The sequence below is a fragment of the Alosa sapidissima genome, chromosome 10 (assembly GCF_018492685.1).
Source record: "Alosa sapidissima isolate fAloSap1 chromosome 10, fAloSap1.pri, whole genome shotgun sequence".
NCBI lineage: Eukaryota > Metazoa > Chordata > Actinopteri > Clupeiformes > Clupeidae > Alosa > Alosa sapidissima.
This window is the reverse complement of record NC_055966.1, coordinates 30,758,144-30,774,539: the sequence shown is the minus strand read 5'-3', so window position 1 is coordinate 30,774,539 and position 16,396 is coordinate 30,758,144. Positions and strand designations below refer to the sequence as shown.

General features: G+C 43.9%; 3 protein-coding genes across 6 annotated transcripts; 2 read left to right on the top strand and 1 right to left on the bottom strand.

The window, feature by feature from the left end:
• Positions 1-1,865: 1,865 nt before the first annotated feature.
• LOC121720619 (trypsin-3-like) lies at positions 1,866-4,660 on the bottom strand. The gene is made up of 6 exons (XM_042106929.1): positions 4,546-4,660; positions 3,128-4,099; positions 2,838-2,997; positions 2,452-2,705; positions 2,226-2,362; positions 1,866-2,107 (listed from the first exon to the last, which is right to left on the bottom strand). Exons 2-6 carry the CDS (start codon positions 3,165-3,167, stop codon positions 1,958-1,960), a joined length of 741 nt encoding a protein of 246 aa, XP_041962863.1. The 5' UTR covers positions 3,168-4,099; positions 4,546-4,660; the 3' UTR covers positions 1,866-1,957.
• Positions 4,661-4,700: 40 nt separating this feature from the next.
• Positions 4,701-8,486, top strand: si:ch211-261d7.3. Of its 3 annotated transcripts, XM_042106924.1 has the most exons (4): positions 4,701-4,800; positions 5,533-5,813; positions 5,922-6,347; positions 6,778-8,486. In XM_042106924.1, exons 2-4 carry the CDS (start codon positions 5,558-5,560, stop codon positions 7,587-7,589), a joined length of 1,494 nt encoding a protein of 497 aa, XP_041962858.1. In that variant the 5' UTR covers positions 4,701-4,800; positions 5,533-5,557; the 3' UTR covers positions 7,590-8,486. The 3 variants fall into 3 exon arrangements, with proteins under 3 accessions (XP_041962858.1, XP_041962859.1, XP_041962857.1); XM_042106925.1 differs by having other exon boundaries at positions 4,703-5,813; positions 6,781-8,486; XM_042106923.1 differs by having other exon boundaries at positions 4,704-5,813.
• A 2,026-nt stretch (positions 8,487-10,512) lies between these two features.
• On the top strand, positions 10,513-15,681 carry zgc:66448 (uncharacterized protein LOC327401 homolog). 2 transcript variants are annotated; one of them, XM_042106921.1, is made up of 3 exons: positions 10,513-10,935; positions 11,313-11,567; positions 11,610-15,681. In XM_042106921.1, the coding sequence occupies exons 1-3, from the start codon at positions 10,584-10,586 to the stop codon at positions 15,404-15,406; spliced, it is 4,404 nt and encodes a 1,467-aa protein (XP_041962855.1). In that variant the 5' UTR covers positions 10,513-10,583; the 3' UTR covers positions 15,407-15,681. The 2 variants fall into 2 exon arrangements, with proteins under 2 accessions (XP_041962855.1, XP_041962854.1); XM_042106920.1 differs by having other exon boundaries at positions 11,313-15,681.
• Positions 15,682-16,396: the final 715 nt, after the last annotated feature.

Genomic DNA, 16,396 nt, shown 5'->3' with positions numbered 1-16,396 from the left:
AGTAATCAGATTACTTTTTCAAGGTAACTGTGGCAACACTGGTCAGTGCACACCAGACTGCACCAGACTGTGATTGACAGTCAGATCCCACACAGCCCTGCTCTGATTGGACCAGAAGAACCGGGAGCTGTGGATTTTTGCAAAACAAATAACAGGCTCTAAATGGAGGTAAGTGCAGGGTTTTTTTTCTAAAACTGGCTGATTTATGTTGTTCTGTCGGAGCATAGTATCGGTTTCAGTGAATATGATCAAAAAAATCTTGCCAACTGCAGCTTTAAGCATTGACAACATGATGCGGGATACAACAACAATGCACAAATGGCTGGCGGCAGTTGTAAAGCTGCCATGTTGTACTGAGTACAACAAAAACAAAATATAGCCTCAAGCGGCAACAATCGGGATCCAAGCAGTTGGAGACCCACCGAGACAATGGGGACACTTGTTGCTTATTGAAGAATTGGTGGACTAAATACACTGGGGAGCGAGACACAGGTGAAGACACTGAAACAATAATCCGGTCTAGGTGAGGGGCGGAGATACAGGTATGAGGAAAACCAGGAACAGGAAGCACATGACATAGGACACAGGAAATAAACATACAGTAGGAGCACATGGCACAGAAGGTAAACAAAGGAGACACCATGGAATACAAAAATCTTAAAGAAGCATAAAACACTTGCATACATTGTATTTCTTACATTTTGGTACAACTCAAGTACTCATTATCTAGTGCACAGTCAGTAAAATCCTCCAAATAACCTCAACCCCAAAACAGAAAAAGTGGATGACCAGTGGTGCTGCGCCGCATATAGCGCATACCCGCTTTTTGCGCCTTGATCTGAGAGGGTTAATTGGTTATCGATCATGACTCCTAAGTTTCTCGCTGCCCTGATAGGGCAAAATAAGAAGCCTGAATGTCGAATATGAAGTAGTAACGTAACATGTTGAGGGAGGCGGTGGTCAGAGGGATGGTTTGCATGCATTTGCGTCACAGTCTGTCTTTGTTCAAATTCACCTGTTTTTTAAAGTGGTGATTTCAAAGTCTGAGATTTGCATATGAACATACCCTTCACCTGTGTCTCGTTCCCCAGTGTATTTAGTCCACAAATTCTTTGATAAGCAACAAGTGTCCCCATGGTGTCCAACTGCTTGGATCCCAATTGTTGCCGCTTGAGGCTATATTTTGTTACAACATGGCAGCTTTACGACTGCCGCCAGCCATTTGTACATTGTTGTTGTATCCCCCTTCATGTTGTCAATGCTTAATAGGCTTGTTGTTGATCAGCCAGATTGGGGAAATCCCCTACCTACAGCACATGGGAATTGACACTTTTCCTGTGTATATCTGAAATGAAAATGTTAGAGGTATGTGGCCTGTTACCTATTGCAACAAAAATAGTGTAGGTTATCTCTTCTCAGCAGTTTTAGTAGGTCTCAGCTTTGATAGAGAGAGGACCAGGAAAAGAAGTCATTTGAATGACAATTTATTTTTGCATTAAGTGTAATCCACTGATACTTAGTGAGGTGTTGTACTTGTAAAACAGTAACAGAACATACTGTATGGTAAAATGTTATTCAATGATGTGACATGTGTTTTTTTTTTTAATCTTTGGATCATTTGAATTTCCCCATCAAGGGTATAAATTATACACCAAATAATTTTGTTCCTCTCAAGTTTGAATGGATAAAAGTAATATTTTACATTACTTGGTTATACATTTTTCATGCAATTTAATGAAATGTCAAAAAATGTAATATTTTTAATAAGTGCCATTTCAACATCATAATATGTCATGTATGAAAGAAACTAAGTTAAAAAACAATGACAGCATGTTTTACTAAAAAACGACAACAAAATAGTGATATCATTTCAACATATGTGTTTTTTTTTATTGAAATTTGATTGAAGAGCTGTTGGTATGAGCTGTACTGCATGTTAGTCGTATCAACATGAAATTTAGTTGGAGGACATGGTGCTGCTGATCCAGGACTTGTAGTTGCACACCTTGGCGTAGACACCAGGCTTGTTCTTCATGGCACAGCCGTAGCCCCAAGACACAACACCTTGCAGCACTCCGTTGCACACCACGGGGCCACCAGAGTCACCCTGGACAAGGATGTGACACAGTGTGATGAGAAAATGGCATATCACATTACATATGGAATACCGCATGTTGCCGATCAGAGTGCCTGCGATGAAAATGTAACAAATGACTGCACATTACCTGGCAAGAGTCCTTGCCTCCCTCCATGAATCCAGCGCAGAACATGTTGGAGGTGATCTGACCAGGGTAGGCGCTTCTGCAAGAGCTGTCGCTGAGGATGGGGAGATCCAGGCACCTCAGGCGGTCAGGGTAGTTGCCTGTGGGTTTACAACAAGGAATAATAGTGATGCTCCTTATCAAGTCGGCAGGCATAGCACTGGCGTTGTCGTTACTAGAGTCGACTTACTGCCACTTCCGCTGGTGTTGCCCCAGCCAGAGACCAGGCAGCGGGTTCCAGAGCTGGCACAGCTGGAGGGCAGGGCCACGGCCTTCACGTAGCTGTTGAGGGTGGCGGGCTTGCTCAGCTTGATCAGCATGATGTCATTGTCCAGGTTGCCGCTGTTGTAGCTGGGGTGGCGGATGACCTTGGCGGAGTTGATGAACTGCTCAGTGCCCTCATTGCTAGCAATGTTGTGCTCACCAAGACGCACCTCAACGCGGCTTAAAGCAAGAGAGAAAAATAGAGTTTGAATGTTTGATTTGAAAGCAAATTGCAGCCTTACAAGAATCTGCAAATAAATCATAATTGCCCAGACCAATTTATTGAAATTAAAATTCAAAACAGATACTCACGACTTGTAGCAATGGGCAGCAGACACAACCCATGTGCTGCTGATCAGGGAACCTCCGCAGAAGTGGTATCCAGAGTTCAGAGAGACCTGGTAGGGCAGAGCGTTCTTCTTGCACTCATACCCTCCCACGATCTTGTCGTCCTCCTCCAGAGGGGCGGCATCTGCACCAAAATTATGAGGGTATGCATTGTTGAACAAAGAGACACCATTTAGGACTAGACTCAAACATGCAAGTCAGTCCACTGAGAGAGAGAGAAGACAATTTAATGGTCTGAAAGTTTCCATACTCACAAGCAACGGCAAAGAGAGCCAAGAGAATCAAAGCCTTCATGACTGCAGTGTCTGTGAAATGACCAGTGTACTGGACAAGGAGTGACCGGTTTATATAGGCCTGCCCTTTCTATGTCTCTGTCAAGTATTAACTAGTATGTGAAATGGCAGGTGTATGAATGTGCTTCTGTAGGTTAAAATTGTACCTTGTGTACATATGATACCACATCAGATATATGTCCCTCTGTGGAAATGTAGCCAGAGCACAGTCCAGAAGATAAACTCCGTAACAAACAAGAGAAAATAAGTATAAATATAACTTTAATTGGCTTTGAGTCCTGAAAAAAAGGCAATGTGCCAAAATAGCAAAATCAAAATATATGTAAAAGCAACAACAAATGACAGCACATACAAAAAGAAGCAAAAGACAATATTTAACAAATAACAAAATTGAATACATCCTGACATAGTCTATACTTAATCAAAAATTCCATATCTAAGAGAAGCAAAAGTACAACAAATTGTGGGCTGCGACAAAACCACATTGTTGCACTTTTCATCCATTTGTTTTTTGATGCCATATGGTGATTACAGTCACAAGTGAAAAAAGGGTTACCCTTTACATTTCACAGGCCACTACAATTCTGCATTAAGTGTTTATGGCTGAGCATTCACAGACTCAATTTTGAGTTTCTCAGTGGTCAAATCTGTGAGTGCACAAACACAGATGTTGAGACTGCTAATGGCCTCAACTGTTATTTGGACGAGTTAATCAATTATTTAATTATTTCCCTTGGACTGAAATGCCACGGGCCTGCGGTCCATGCCATATGATGAATAGCCACGTCACTGGGATATACGTAGTTGTAGACTCTGGAAGTTCAGAGTTCACAGCTTCAAGTCCTTCAAGTTGTTTACGCATCGTCCACTGACAACAGGTGCCATCTGATTTAAGCTAGCAGCATTGCATCCACCAGCACTAGACACCATACACTGTGAAATAGTGAGTAAGCAAGATAGAATTTAGTAGGCAGGAAATTTGTTAGTCATTAGATAACAGCTGTTGATTGATTCACTGAATCACTTGGGCACAAAAGTTACCCTATAAGCAATAACTGCAGGAATGCAGGCCTTATCCAAACTAATAATGCTGGGCTACATGTTTCACGTGCACATTGTAGGCTACCTTTGCTACTATGATTCACATAGTTTTAGGCTATTTGATTTGCTACTTTGTTTCAGAGGTTGAACAAATGAGTAAAAATAACCAAATCCTTTCTGGTCTATTGAGCATTTTTTACTGATCTGATATAGCAGTCAATTAATCCACTAAAAAATTGACCACTTTCATATTGCAAATTGATTGCATTGCAGCTTTATCCAGCTTTAGACTAATCAGTTTAGGGATATACACAAATATCAAGTGCATATTTTCTAACCTTTCATATTACAACATCTTTGTAACCAAGGCGTAGCCTACTTTATGCTTTTCGAAATAGACGTAGGCTAAGAAGTGATTTCACACGATTCACGATTTTTGAACTTCGTTCCCTGTACCTTTTATAATGACGTCTAAATCTCGCGACGTTAAACAGTCTGTGTTCAAGAAAGACTTTCAAACAAGCTAGGTTTTACTGCACAGTTTTGACGATGTGATAATGTTGTTCCTTGTTAATGCGTATATATGTCGTAAGGTGAGTAGAAGAACATTTCATCTTCTGTAGTCTCGTTTACTCAGTGTGTAAACAAAGCAATGACATTTCACCGCAACCGGGGTCTGGCAAATGTAATGAAATCGTGCTGGCTAACATAGCCTAATTTATGCAGAATGCGCATCCATTGCGGATGTGGTGCAGAATAAATGCGCAGTGCGCATTTACCTACAAGTTAGCCAGTCAGATTGTGATCTTATTTTTTCTATGAAGTGTAATCTTTGTCGTTGAAATAGTAATTTCTGATATGGCTTTTCTGTCTAGTTCTACCTATTAGCCTTTTATGTGTGGAAGCCCCCCTTCACGTTAATTTAACAAACTAGGCCGGGCTTTGCAAGTCTGTGCAATGGCTTTGTGTTGGTTTCTGCCTAACGTTTTCGGTAAATGTATATATTTGTTTATTTATCAAGTAATACGTCCCTCTTACTAGTCGTGTATCTTTGTATAGGCAATGGACCTACTGTGTTAGGTAAGCTAGTTGACGCCTGTGACATTTTTGCCAAGAGCTGGACTACTTTATTTTTTCCCAGCTGCCCTTTTTCATTAGCCTACGTAATAGTCATAGTTTTACCACCAGTGTACATTCAACTTCAACCAAACAATATTTAGGCCATTCAGGAAATATATTTATGAAACCTGATTGTTCTGTTTATTGAGTGCAAGACAACTTCTGTCTAGTTGAGTGAATGGCGCTGCCTCTGACAACTTGGTTAGTGTGTCTGCGAACCAGGCCTGATTAATGACTGAATACTATGAGGAGGGGGGGCTGCTATACGAGCACTCGCCTCCCAAGCACATCAAAGAGGAGTCACCGGAGGGACCCTGCGGAGGAGGCATCTCGGAGGATGGCTTCCCCCGGGAGGATGATGACTCGGAGGGGAGCTGTGATCATAATGGCAGCCTGCCGGATGGGCTTCCTTTCAATGTTGTGGTGGTGCACCCTAATGTTGTGGCGCCAGGCCTGTCATCCGACGACCTTTTTTACACTGAACAGAGTAAGCCAGTTCCTTCATTATTGTCAGCCAGGTACTTTCATGTTTATGGCTAGAGAGCATTGACTTTGCTGAGAGTTTGATTTAGTTTTGTTTTTTTCCTCTCTGTAGATAGAGGAGTGTCTTCTACACTGGCAGCAGGAAGTGGAGGCAAGCGGAAGAGTCGTTTTAGCGGAGCTGAGCTAGAAGTCCTGGTGTCCGAGGTGACGCGCTGTGAAGGCGAACTCTTTGGCCCTGCAGGGAGGCTCCGGCGCCGTGAGAGGGAGCGCATCTGGGCCGGAATACTCGAAAGGGTCAACGCCGTCTCCAGAGTCCCGCGGACCTTACGCGAGGTGAAGAAGCGATGGGATGACCTCAAGAGACGAAATGGTGGGAGGCTGGCAGACGCCAGGTATCGCAGCTGCTACGTGCCATCCAGCAGGGGAGCGTCGGTTCTGGGGAGGTCTGCTCAGGCAAGCCCCAGGCTTCAACAGGGCCATCAGAAACAGAGTTCCCGAGGAAAGGGCAGTAACATGAGTTTCTCTGACACAGACGCAGGTAACTATTCATTAGTTCTCTCTTTTTAAGACATGTCAATCTTGTTGTTTTGTCAGTATGTAATACTCCGTCCACTCAACCACAGTCGTGGCCTACTGGTTAGGGCTTCGGACTTGTAACCGGAGGGTTGCCGGTTCGAACCCCGACCAGTAGGAACGGCTGATGTGCCTCGGGGAGCAAGGCACCTAACCCCTCACTGCTCCCCGAGCGCCGCTGTAGCAGGCAGCTCACTGCGTCGGGATAAGTGTGTGCTTCAACTCATTGTGTGTTCACTGTGTGCTGTGTGTGTTTCACTAATTCACGGATTGGGATAAATGCAGAGACCAAATTTCCCTCACGGGATCAAAAGAGTGTATATATACTTATACTTACTTATACTTATAACACTCTGTAAAGTTCACATGAAGATGCAAACTTGTTTTCTGCTCAGCAGGTGGTGGTGAAGGATCTGAGAGGGATGGTTGCGAGAAAGAGGATGAAGCAGGTGAGCATGACGAAGGGGAGGGAGAGTGTGGAGATGGTGCTGAGAGTAGCATGGAAGACAAGTTGGGTTTGGGACTGGGTTTGGGAATAGTGCCTCCGCCAACATCAGAACGTTGGCTACCTCCTTCCCCCCTCTACAGTGCTCCGTTCCTCAACGGGACTCCGCAGCCGAGCCCTCAACCCTCACTAGGGGCCCACCAGGGTCTCCTTGAGGCCCCCCCTCCACGCGTCTCTTGGCTGGAGGATGAACTGCGGGGTCTGGGCGAAGCTGCAGTGCGGCTCGGGGACCGCGTGGAGCAGAGTCTGCGGGAGTTCGGGGAGGGTTTCCGCTGTGACATGCGGACCCTGGTGGCCTCCCAGGAGGCTCTCTCGGTCAGCTTACAGCAAAACAATGTCCTATTGCAGAGGTTACTGGGGCTGCTCGAGAGCCAACAGCAGCAGCAGCAGGCACAGCATCATCTTCAGCCTCAGCCTCATCCACATCAGCAGTCTCAGCAGCAACAGGTGCCACAGCCGCAGCAGCCGCAGCATAATCCGCCCTTACAACCAAATCAGGTTCTACAGCAGCAACAGGAACAGGAACGTCAACATCCTACAAACTCGAATGATCAGCTAACCCCGTCACTTCCTTCTGAGCCAACACCCCCTGACATTTTGGATGGTACAGCCCATCCTGATCGATTGGCAAGTGTGAATGGCACGACCCAGCGGTCCCGACGGGGGAGGACAGGTGATCAGCGCCGTAGAAGAAGACGCTAATGCTTGATATCCATGCTTTGATGAATGTTCGATTATTTATTTTACTTTCAGGTATTCATTGAGACGTCACCTTCACTCAGAGAAATGCCATCTGTCTCCTTGCTGTCTTATAAGTGACTATAAGATCACCTATGCTATACAATGTATCAATGATTTATACATTTTGGTTTGAAGTAATTATTACAAAAACTCAATTTTTGCAATTGCATTAATTAAGTGACTTGTCAGAGTTGAGTAAAAGTTATTGTTGAAACCTGATGGGTCGACAATCATTATTAGAATTACCTTAAGCACTTTTGAATGCTATTCACACATAGTCAAGACTCTTGAAAGTGGGAATTGTAATGACGGGAAACAGGAATTATATTGAGATTCAGAGATTTCCAATTGGTCATTCCACTTATGTAGGAAAAGCCAGAGGTTCTGTGAATCTCTCCTATAATTTGACATATATAAGGGTTGTAACCATTCCTCTAAATGAGGTTTACAGCAGAGTAATTTTAACAAGATGAACAGGGCTTACATTTGTTGCATTTTATTAGGACACATGAAATATTTTTCTCATGTTCAAAGAAAAAAAATGTGTTCCTTAACAAGCATGTCAGAAACTTATTCCAGAAAGCACTTTTATCCTATTATTGATTCCACATTATTGTGGTTTTAAAAAAACAAAAATACAGTATACAGTATGTCAGCTACTGATATGCATTGTGATTCTGCATGCAGATTCTGGTTTGTTAGCAAACTAGCGCAAAGCCTTTGCGAGGAGGAAAACTTTTACCATTTTGCACAATTTGTATATGAGGGGTATATATTCTGGCAATATCTGTATATTATATTGTATCCTGTTGTCCTACTAACCAGAATGTAAAATAAAGGCAATGTTAATGGAAATGAGCAATGAGCTAAAATTGTGTGACTAAGTGAACATTCTGTTAACATTGCATGTGCATACAAAATGTGTCAAATACACAACATTTGATTTTTTTTATACCTGTTCTTGACTTTTGGTGATACAAAAACTCCTGACTCCCTCAAGTTTGGTTGAGTTAGAGTGTGCTTGTTTTGAGGTTGTTCTGTTTATCAACCCTACTGAATACAACATTTTGCAACATTTAACATATTGATCATCTAGGAGAATATATTATACATTTCATCCCCAAAACAGAAAAAGTTGGGACATTGTGTAAAATGCAAATAAAAACAGAATGTGATATACAAGTCTCGTAAACCCATATTTAGCAAAAAGGACATAGACAACATATCAAATTCGACTATTTCATGGAAAATATATTTTAATTTTGAATTTAATGCCAGCAACATGTTTTAAAGAAAAGCTGGGGCGGGAGCATGTTTACCACTGTGCTGCTTCACCTCTTGATTTAACAAAATTCTGTAAATGCTTAGGAACTGAGGAAACCAGTTGCTAGAGTTTTGAGAATTGAGTTGCTCAACAGTATGGGGTATTCTTAGTCATGTTTTTCATTCCATTATGCACCTAATTTTACAAATCTGAACTGCAGATAGGCCATTTTAGCACCTGGGTTTATCTATGGATAAATGCTGTTTAAATATGTGCAGAATTCCTTTTGGCATTGTTTTCCTGAAATATTTTTAGGTCTTCCCTGGAAAAGACATTGCTTGGATGGCAGCTCAACACCTGTATACATCATTCAGAATTGATTGTGCTTTGCCAAATGTGCAAGATTGCATGCTGTAGGCACTAATGCTCCTCCACACCGTCATGGATGTTGGGTTTTGAACTGAGCTCTAATTGCAAGTTGGATATGTTGGATACTTGGATAGGCCCTCTCCTCTTTAGCCCAGATGAGTCCATGATTTTCAAAAAGAATGGCAAATTTTGATTGGTCTAACCACAAGACCCTTTTCCATTTAAACAAGCTTAGGCCCAGATAAGACGGTGGTATTTTCTGTGTCATGTCTCAATACAATTTGGGCTGCAGTTTTTGAATCGAGTATCAAACTGTGCACTGGTTCAAACTGGTTATCAGAGGTTTTCTTGAGCCCATACAACACATCTGGAAACAGGTTTGGTGTTGATGCAGCGCCATCTGAGGTCCAAAAGACCACGGCCATCCAATTTGTTTTTCAGTTCTTTCCCTGTTTGCAAAGATTTTGCTGGATTCTCTGAATGTTTTAATAATATTATGTCCTGTAGATGATGAACTCCCCAAATACTTCACAATTCCATCTTAAGAAGAATTAAAATTACATTATTTCATCATTTGTGCCCACAGGTTTACACAGAGTGATGAATACATCTTTACTAAGAGACCCTGCGCCTCTGGGATGCTCTTTTTCATACCCAATTGTGTTGCCAGTTACCCTTATTAGTTGTTAGTTAATGAAATATACCTCCTTTTGTTTTCTTTATCATTACACAACTTTTCCAGCATTTTGTTACCCCCGTCCCAACTTTTTTTGAAACATGTTGCTGGTATCAAATTCAAATTGAACATATATTTTCCATTAAATAGTCAAATTTGTCATTTTCAACATTGGTATGTTGTCTGTCCTTTTTGCAGCTAAATATGAGTGTAAGAGATTTGCAGATTATTAAATTCTGTTTTTATTCACTTTTTACACACCGTCCCAACTTTTTCTGTTTTGGGGTTGTATTACACCTTTAAGTCCTTTTGACATTTTATTAGAGATTGTAATGAATTTGATTCCAAGAGAACAACTTTGCTTTGAAGGCTGCATACATTGGCTAATATGTCTTAGGTATAGGCTAGGCTTAACAATATAGGCCTATTTAAATAATGATTATAAAATGTAGGCTTGTAATCAGGCTATTGTTTTGTTGAATGTATGTATTCATTCACCTTTTTAGTAAGTTTTTATGAACGTTTTTTATGAAGGAAGAAAGCATAATAATTTCTAGATTCAACTCTGGTTCAACCTCCGTGACGACTCTGACGTCATCATTTCGTTCCAGCCATTCTTTCTGATGAAGAGGCAGGCAGAGGGAACATGGCTGCCGAGCACACACAGAACCCCGACAGAGTGCCGAATGACCCGTTAATTAACTCTAGAGATGTAAAGAATGATGCCGAATCTGGCGTTTCTTTAAGAGAACATGATGTTAGTGCAAAGGATTTCGATAACAATGCCGAAGCGAAAGAAAATGTGCAAACAGATGTTGATTCAGGGTTAGTAAGTCATGCAGAATCCAGCACAAGTCTCGTTGATTTGGAGTCCACCGTTTCTACAACAGAGACGAAGAAACCCTCCGTTGTTTCCTCAAGCCTTCAGCTCCAAATGGAATGGTCTGACACGGAGGAAGATTCGGGGCAACCCATACTAAACGACTGTGGGGGAAATGGTAAAGCAACATTGTATCGTTACTGTTACTGTAATTCAGTCTCAGCTAGCTTGCTAATATGTTGTGTGGTTGCTATGCATGTGCAGCCTGTGTGCAGCACGTATTGACAATAATATATCTACTTCATTCTCTTGTTTATGGTTTTTGATTTGTGTACATATAGTTGTTCAATCTTCCGTCTGTTGTTTGTTGACATTTTTTATAATGTTGATATTGATAATGTATGCTATTTTTCTCATTATGAAAGTTATTGTATAGCCAATTAAGTATTACTAGAAACAGCATCATTACAAGAAGTTACTTAACAAGTGAGACATTTTATAGTCAAATGTGCTTTCGATCTGTTAATGAAATATACTGATGTTGTTTACCATTAGCCCTTGAAGCTGATGGAGCAGATGATGTTACACCTGAGCCAAGGAAGGAGACTGTAGCACTTTCATCCGGAGCTGAAACAACATTGAAACGGAAAGTAGAACCACCTCAGCTGCAGGATGATCAGGCTGCATCAGAGGAAGTCAGCAAAGAATTGCATGCTGAGGAACCAGTGGCATTAGAGAAGAAAGGAGGAGGAGGAGGAGGAGGAGGTGGTGAAGATGAGAAAAGAGGAGGTGAAGATGAGAAAGGAGGGGGTGAAGATGAGAAAGGAGGGGGTGAAGATGAGAAAGGAGGAGGTGAAGATGAGAAAGGAAAGACACGAGAGGAGGAGAAAGGAGGAGGAGAAGATGAGAAAAAAAAAGAAGGAGAGGTAGAAGCAGCCGAGGAAGGCAAAGTAGAGGAGGAGGTTGTTGTTGTGAAGCAGAGGAAATCTCGTCTGGAATGCCGTGAGTGTGGGAAGTGTTTCACCCGTCGAGAGACATACAACCTCCACCGTCACTTCCACATGCACCAGGACGAACAAGCCTCCCTCACCTGCAAAGAGTGCGGCCTCACATTCCAGCACCGGAGCAGCCTCATCAAGCATCGAAATGAACACAAGGAGAAGGAGAAAGCTGAGTCCGTAGCACCCTCAGTACAAGCATCTGTATCGTTTTCAGACAGAAAAGCCCTTATCAAGGCGAAGGACACACAAAATGACCCACAGTGTGAATATTGTGGTAAGACATTTGACACGCTGGCCAAGCTCCGCACGCACAATTGTAAACTGGCCCCAGAGAAGCCGTACCGATGTCCGTTATGTCGCAAGGAGTTTCAGTACAGAGTTTCCATCACTGCCCACATGCAGACACACTCCCTGGAAAGCCCTTTCCGCTGTCTGGAGTGCAACAAGGGCTTTCATTCTGCCATGATGCTGAGGATTCATCAGCGGTCTCACGCTGCTCTCAAGCCCTTTGCATGTCCTGAGTGTGGGATGGTCTTCAGACATCGCTCTGTCATGGAGGACCACCGGCGGAAGCACACGGACGAGCGCCCGTACCACTGCAACATCTGTGGCAAGTTTTTCAAGTACGCCAGCCTCTTGCACCAACACCAGTACCTGCACACGGGCAAGAAGCCCTTCCGCTGCCGCGACTGCGGGAAAGTGTTTGCCTTTTCCCAGAACCTGCGTGCTCACCTCCGCCAGCACCAGAAGCATCCACACAGCTGCCCTCACTGTCTGGACACCTTCTCCGACGAGGCCAAGTTGCAGGAGCACATCGCCACCCACGAGCTGTCGCACGAGGCGTCTGTGGTGGACAAAGAGAATGCTAACTACGCAGTGGAGCAACCACGGCTCTACAACTGCCCTCTGTGCTCACAGGTCTATTACAGACCCGCTGACCTGAGGGTGCACATGCTGGTCCATGAGGCAGAGTATGAGGGCATGACTAACGGGGTAAAGCAATCGGAGCCGACGTACGCCTGTGCTCAGTGCCCACTGTCGTTTTCAGACGAAGCAAGCCTGCAGTCCCATGTCATTACTCATGAGGCTTCATTCATGAGGAGGGATGTGCGGGGCGGGGGCCTCGGCATGGGGAGGAGAGAGAGCATGCCGGGGAGTGGTATCTACGGTGACCAGATAGACAAGAAACCTCTAAAATGCCGAGACTGTGGCCGAGGTTTTCGCCACCGTTCTGTTCTGGAGTTGCACATGCGCATTCACAGTAAGGACAAACCATACCGTTGCAATGAGTGTGGCAAGTCTTTTAGGTTCGGCAGCTATTTACAACAGCACCTCATCATCCACACAGGCAAGAAGCCATACAAATGCCCTGACTGTGGAAAAGACTTTGCATTCCTCCAGAACATGAGGACCCATCAAAGACTCCACCAACAGAAGCCATTCCGCTGCACGCAGTGCCGCAAAGGCTACAGTGATGAGGACCAGCTGCAGCGACACATGCTGTCCCACACAGGAGACAAACCCCATAAGTGCCACCTCTGCAACAAAAGTTTTGGGCTGGCCTACCTGCTTCGAGATCACATGAACACTCACACGGGTGAGAGGCCACATCGCTGCCAGGAGTGCAACAAGTCGTTTCAGTGGCTGAGCAGCTTGTTGGTGCACCAGAAGATTCACACGCGCAAGCATCAAGAGGGTAAGAGGGGCAGGAGAGGGGACAGTTTTAGATCAGACTGGCAAAGATGGGACAGAGCCCCTGGAACAATGATGCTCACCCAGCCAAGCACGTATGCTGCCCCTGTGTCACAAGGCCAAGACTGGCAGGGAAGGATGCCACCGCCACCGCAGCAGTCACAGAGCTTTGCACGTCAATCTGACCCGCAGGAGCTGCCAATGCAGCAGGAGCTGTGGCAGCCTGGCATCGCAGTCACACAGCAATCACAGAAGCGAGAACCACAAAGACAGCCAGAGCCGACAGTGAACACGGTCCATGCCCCGCAGCAACAGCAGCAGCATCAGCAATGGCAAATAGAGCGACAAACCCAGCCAGCCCAGGTGCAGAATGTGACTTGGATTTCTGTGATGGCCCCACAGGCGAACCAAATAGTGCAACAGCAAGCACAGCAAAAGTTACTGCAACAGCAACAACAAGCTCAGGCAGAAGCACTCTCACACTCCTTGCCACAGAGCCGTGCTGAGACGTGTGTGACTTCACAAGCAGGAATTCTGTTTTCCAAACCCCACCCACGCCTAGAAGATGGAACTCTTTCTTGGGGCACCAAAACATCCCCAGTTGTTTCACACATCCAAAGCCCAACAAAGGGCCCAACAGAGCATGAGAGGAGTCCTCTTTCCATCTTATGGGGTAGCACTACTACCTCTGTGCAGCCACAGACCTCAACAGGCACTCTTCCTCATGACACAGGGTCCAGTATCGCCCCCACTAAGCCAAATGAGCAAGAGCCACAGTTATCACACGGGCCTAAAGTTTCAACATCTACACCAACTACCCAGCCTGGGGTGTCCTCTCAATCATCGAAAGATGACACTAAATTATGGAGTTATAAAATACCCATTGGTATAGCCCAAACTATATCAGACCAACCTGGCAATGGTACAGATAAACTACGACAACAATCTCCAGGTTCAGCAAACCAGTCCATGGCGACAAATCAGACACAAATAGACGCTTCTCACTTACCACCAGCAACAGAGAGTACCCTCTGGACATTCCAAGCTACCTCAATCATTCCCAAGACCCTAAGTTCTCAAGACAGTAGTGCAGTAGAACAACTGCAGCAACAACAATTGCAACCACATCAACTAATGCACTTGCAACAACAAAAGCTACAATTGCAGCAGCAGCAGCAGCAACAATTGCAACTGCAGCAGCAGCTGCAGAAACAACAACAGCAATTACAACTGCAGCAACAGCAACAACAATTACAGTTGCAACAACAACTACAGCTGCAGCAACAGCAGCAGCAGCAACAACAACAACAGTTACAGATGCAGCAGCAGCAGCAACAACAACAACAACAACAACAACAACAACTACAGTTACAGCAACAACAAATACAACTGCAGCAGCAAAAGCAACCTCCGTTAGCTTCAACCTGGGTGAATCCCACCACATCTTCACAAATGAGCCCTATAACCATTCAGTATGGAGCACCTCGTTTCCCACACGGGGACGCCCCTGCAGTGTGGGGGTTTCAGACGGCCCCAGGGGGGTCCCAGACATTGTTAACAGGACCAATACAGCAGGGGACAGTGCGAGGCCAGACCCAGTTGCCACTGATGACGGGACCGCAGATTATCATCAACCAGGCCCCACCGTTTCTCTCCCCCGCTCTACGACCACTACCTCCACTTGGCCTGCCAGCTCCACACCCCCTTCACTCCGTTGCAGTCAACCAGATATCGAGGCCGCCACCTCAGAACCTGTTTTTCAACCCACAGGGAATAATAGGCGATAGGCCTCCTCGGCCCTTTGCTCAGATAGCTCCTCGGACTGAGCTGCCTAACCTGACAGGCCGTTTGCCTTTCCCCACAGACCGCCGCCAGTGTGTGATCTGTGGGTGTGCATTCGCTCAAGAACTCGAGCTACAGATGCATTACATGCAGCATGCAAAAGGAGAAATCTGATGTGTACTACAGGAAAACAAGGCAAACGAGTTATTTTTAAGCTGATGTACCTCCGGCTTGAACACTGATTCATGTTCTTATTGTTAATTGTATTAAATTGAGCTTGAAAGGATTGTGTAATCATGTAACTTGATATGTCATGTTGGAAACATTGGTTATTACTGATGATGTGCTCTGAAATGTTTTATGTCATTGATTTAGCATACATGAAAATGTAAGGACATATGTCAAGGTGATGCACAATTACATTAAAGAAATCCAGATTTTATACCTTTTCTGTGTGTGCCAGGTGCTACATTTTATGATTTAGTTTGAATTGTTCAGGGTCTCATTTATCTGCCAAATAAATGTTTAAAGAGAGTACTACTAGGGTTAGGGTTTTTTATTTAAATTTACATTACAGTTCAAATATCATCCTGTATTTGATTTACTAGCATCCAGACAGATAATTATTTGAATATTGTTTAGATATTTAGCCTAATTATGATTTCAGGATGACATCATTATTGTTAAATCTGGATTTTGCGGCTTTACATTAATGTAGGTCCTAAGCAAAAACTATAACACTGCTAGTGTCATGGTGATTTAAGGGAACTCCATACCACCCTTTTTTTACGTTTTTTCATACATCCCCAAATACTGTGGTGGGCTACTATGATTTGTAGGCCTAGCTGAAGAACACATTCATGATATCACTGTTCTTCCTTTGCTGCTTCCTTCCATACTGTGTCTACTTTATGAAAAGGGGTTTCTAAATAAGGAATGCAATTTCACAATGTTATGAAGTAGCCTCGGCTTAATTTGTGCTACATGGTCCCAATATCTGCGATAACCTGTTTTTGGTTAAAAAATAACTATATTTGTTATTTGATATATTGAGAGCTATTAACACATTATGCAACGTTTAACGGTGGCACAAGTGTTCTTCATAGCAAGATAACCGTGGCTATATCTTTTTTTATATGGGAAAGAGAAATGCTGTTTCTCTTT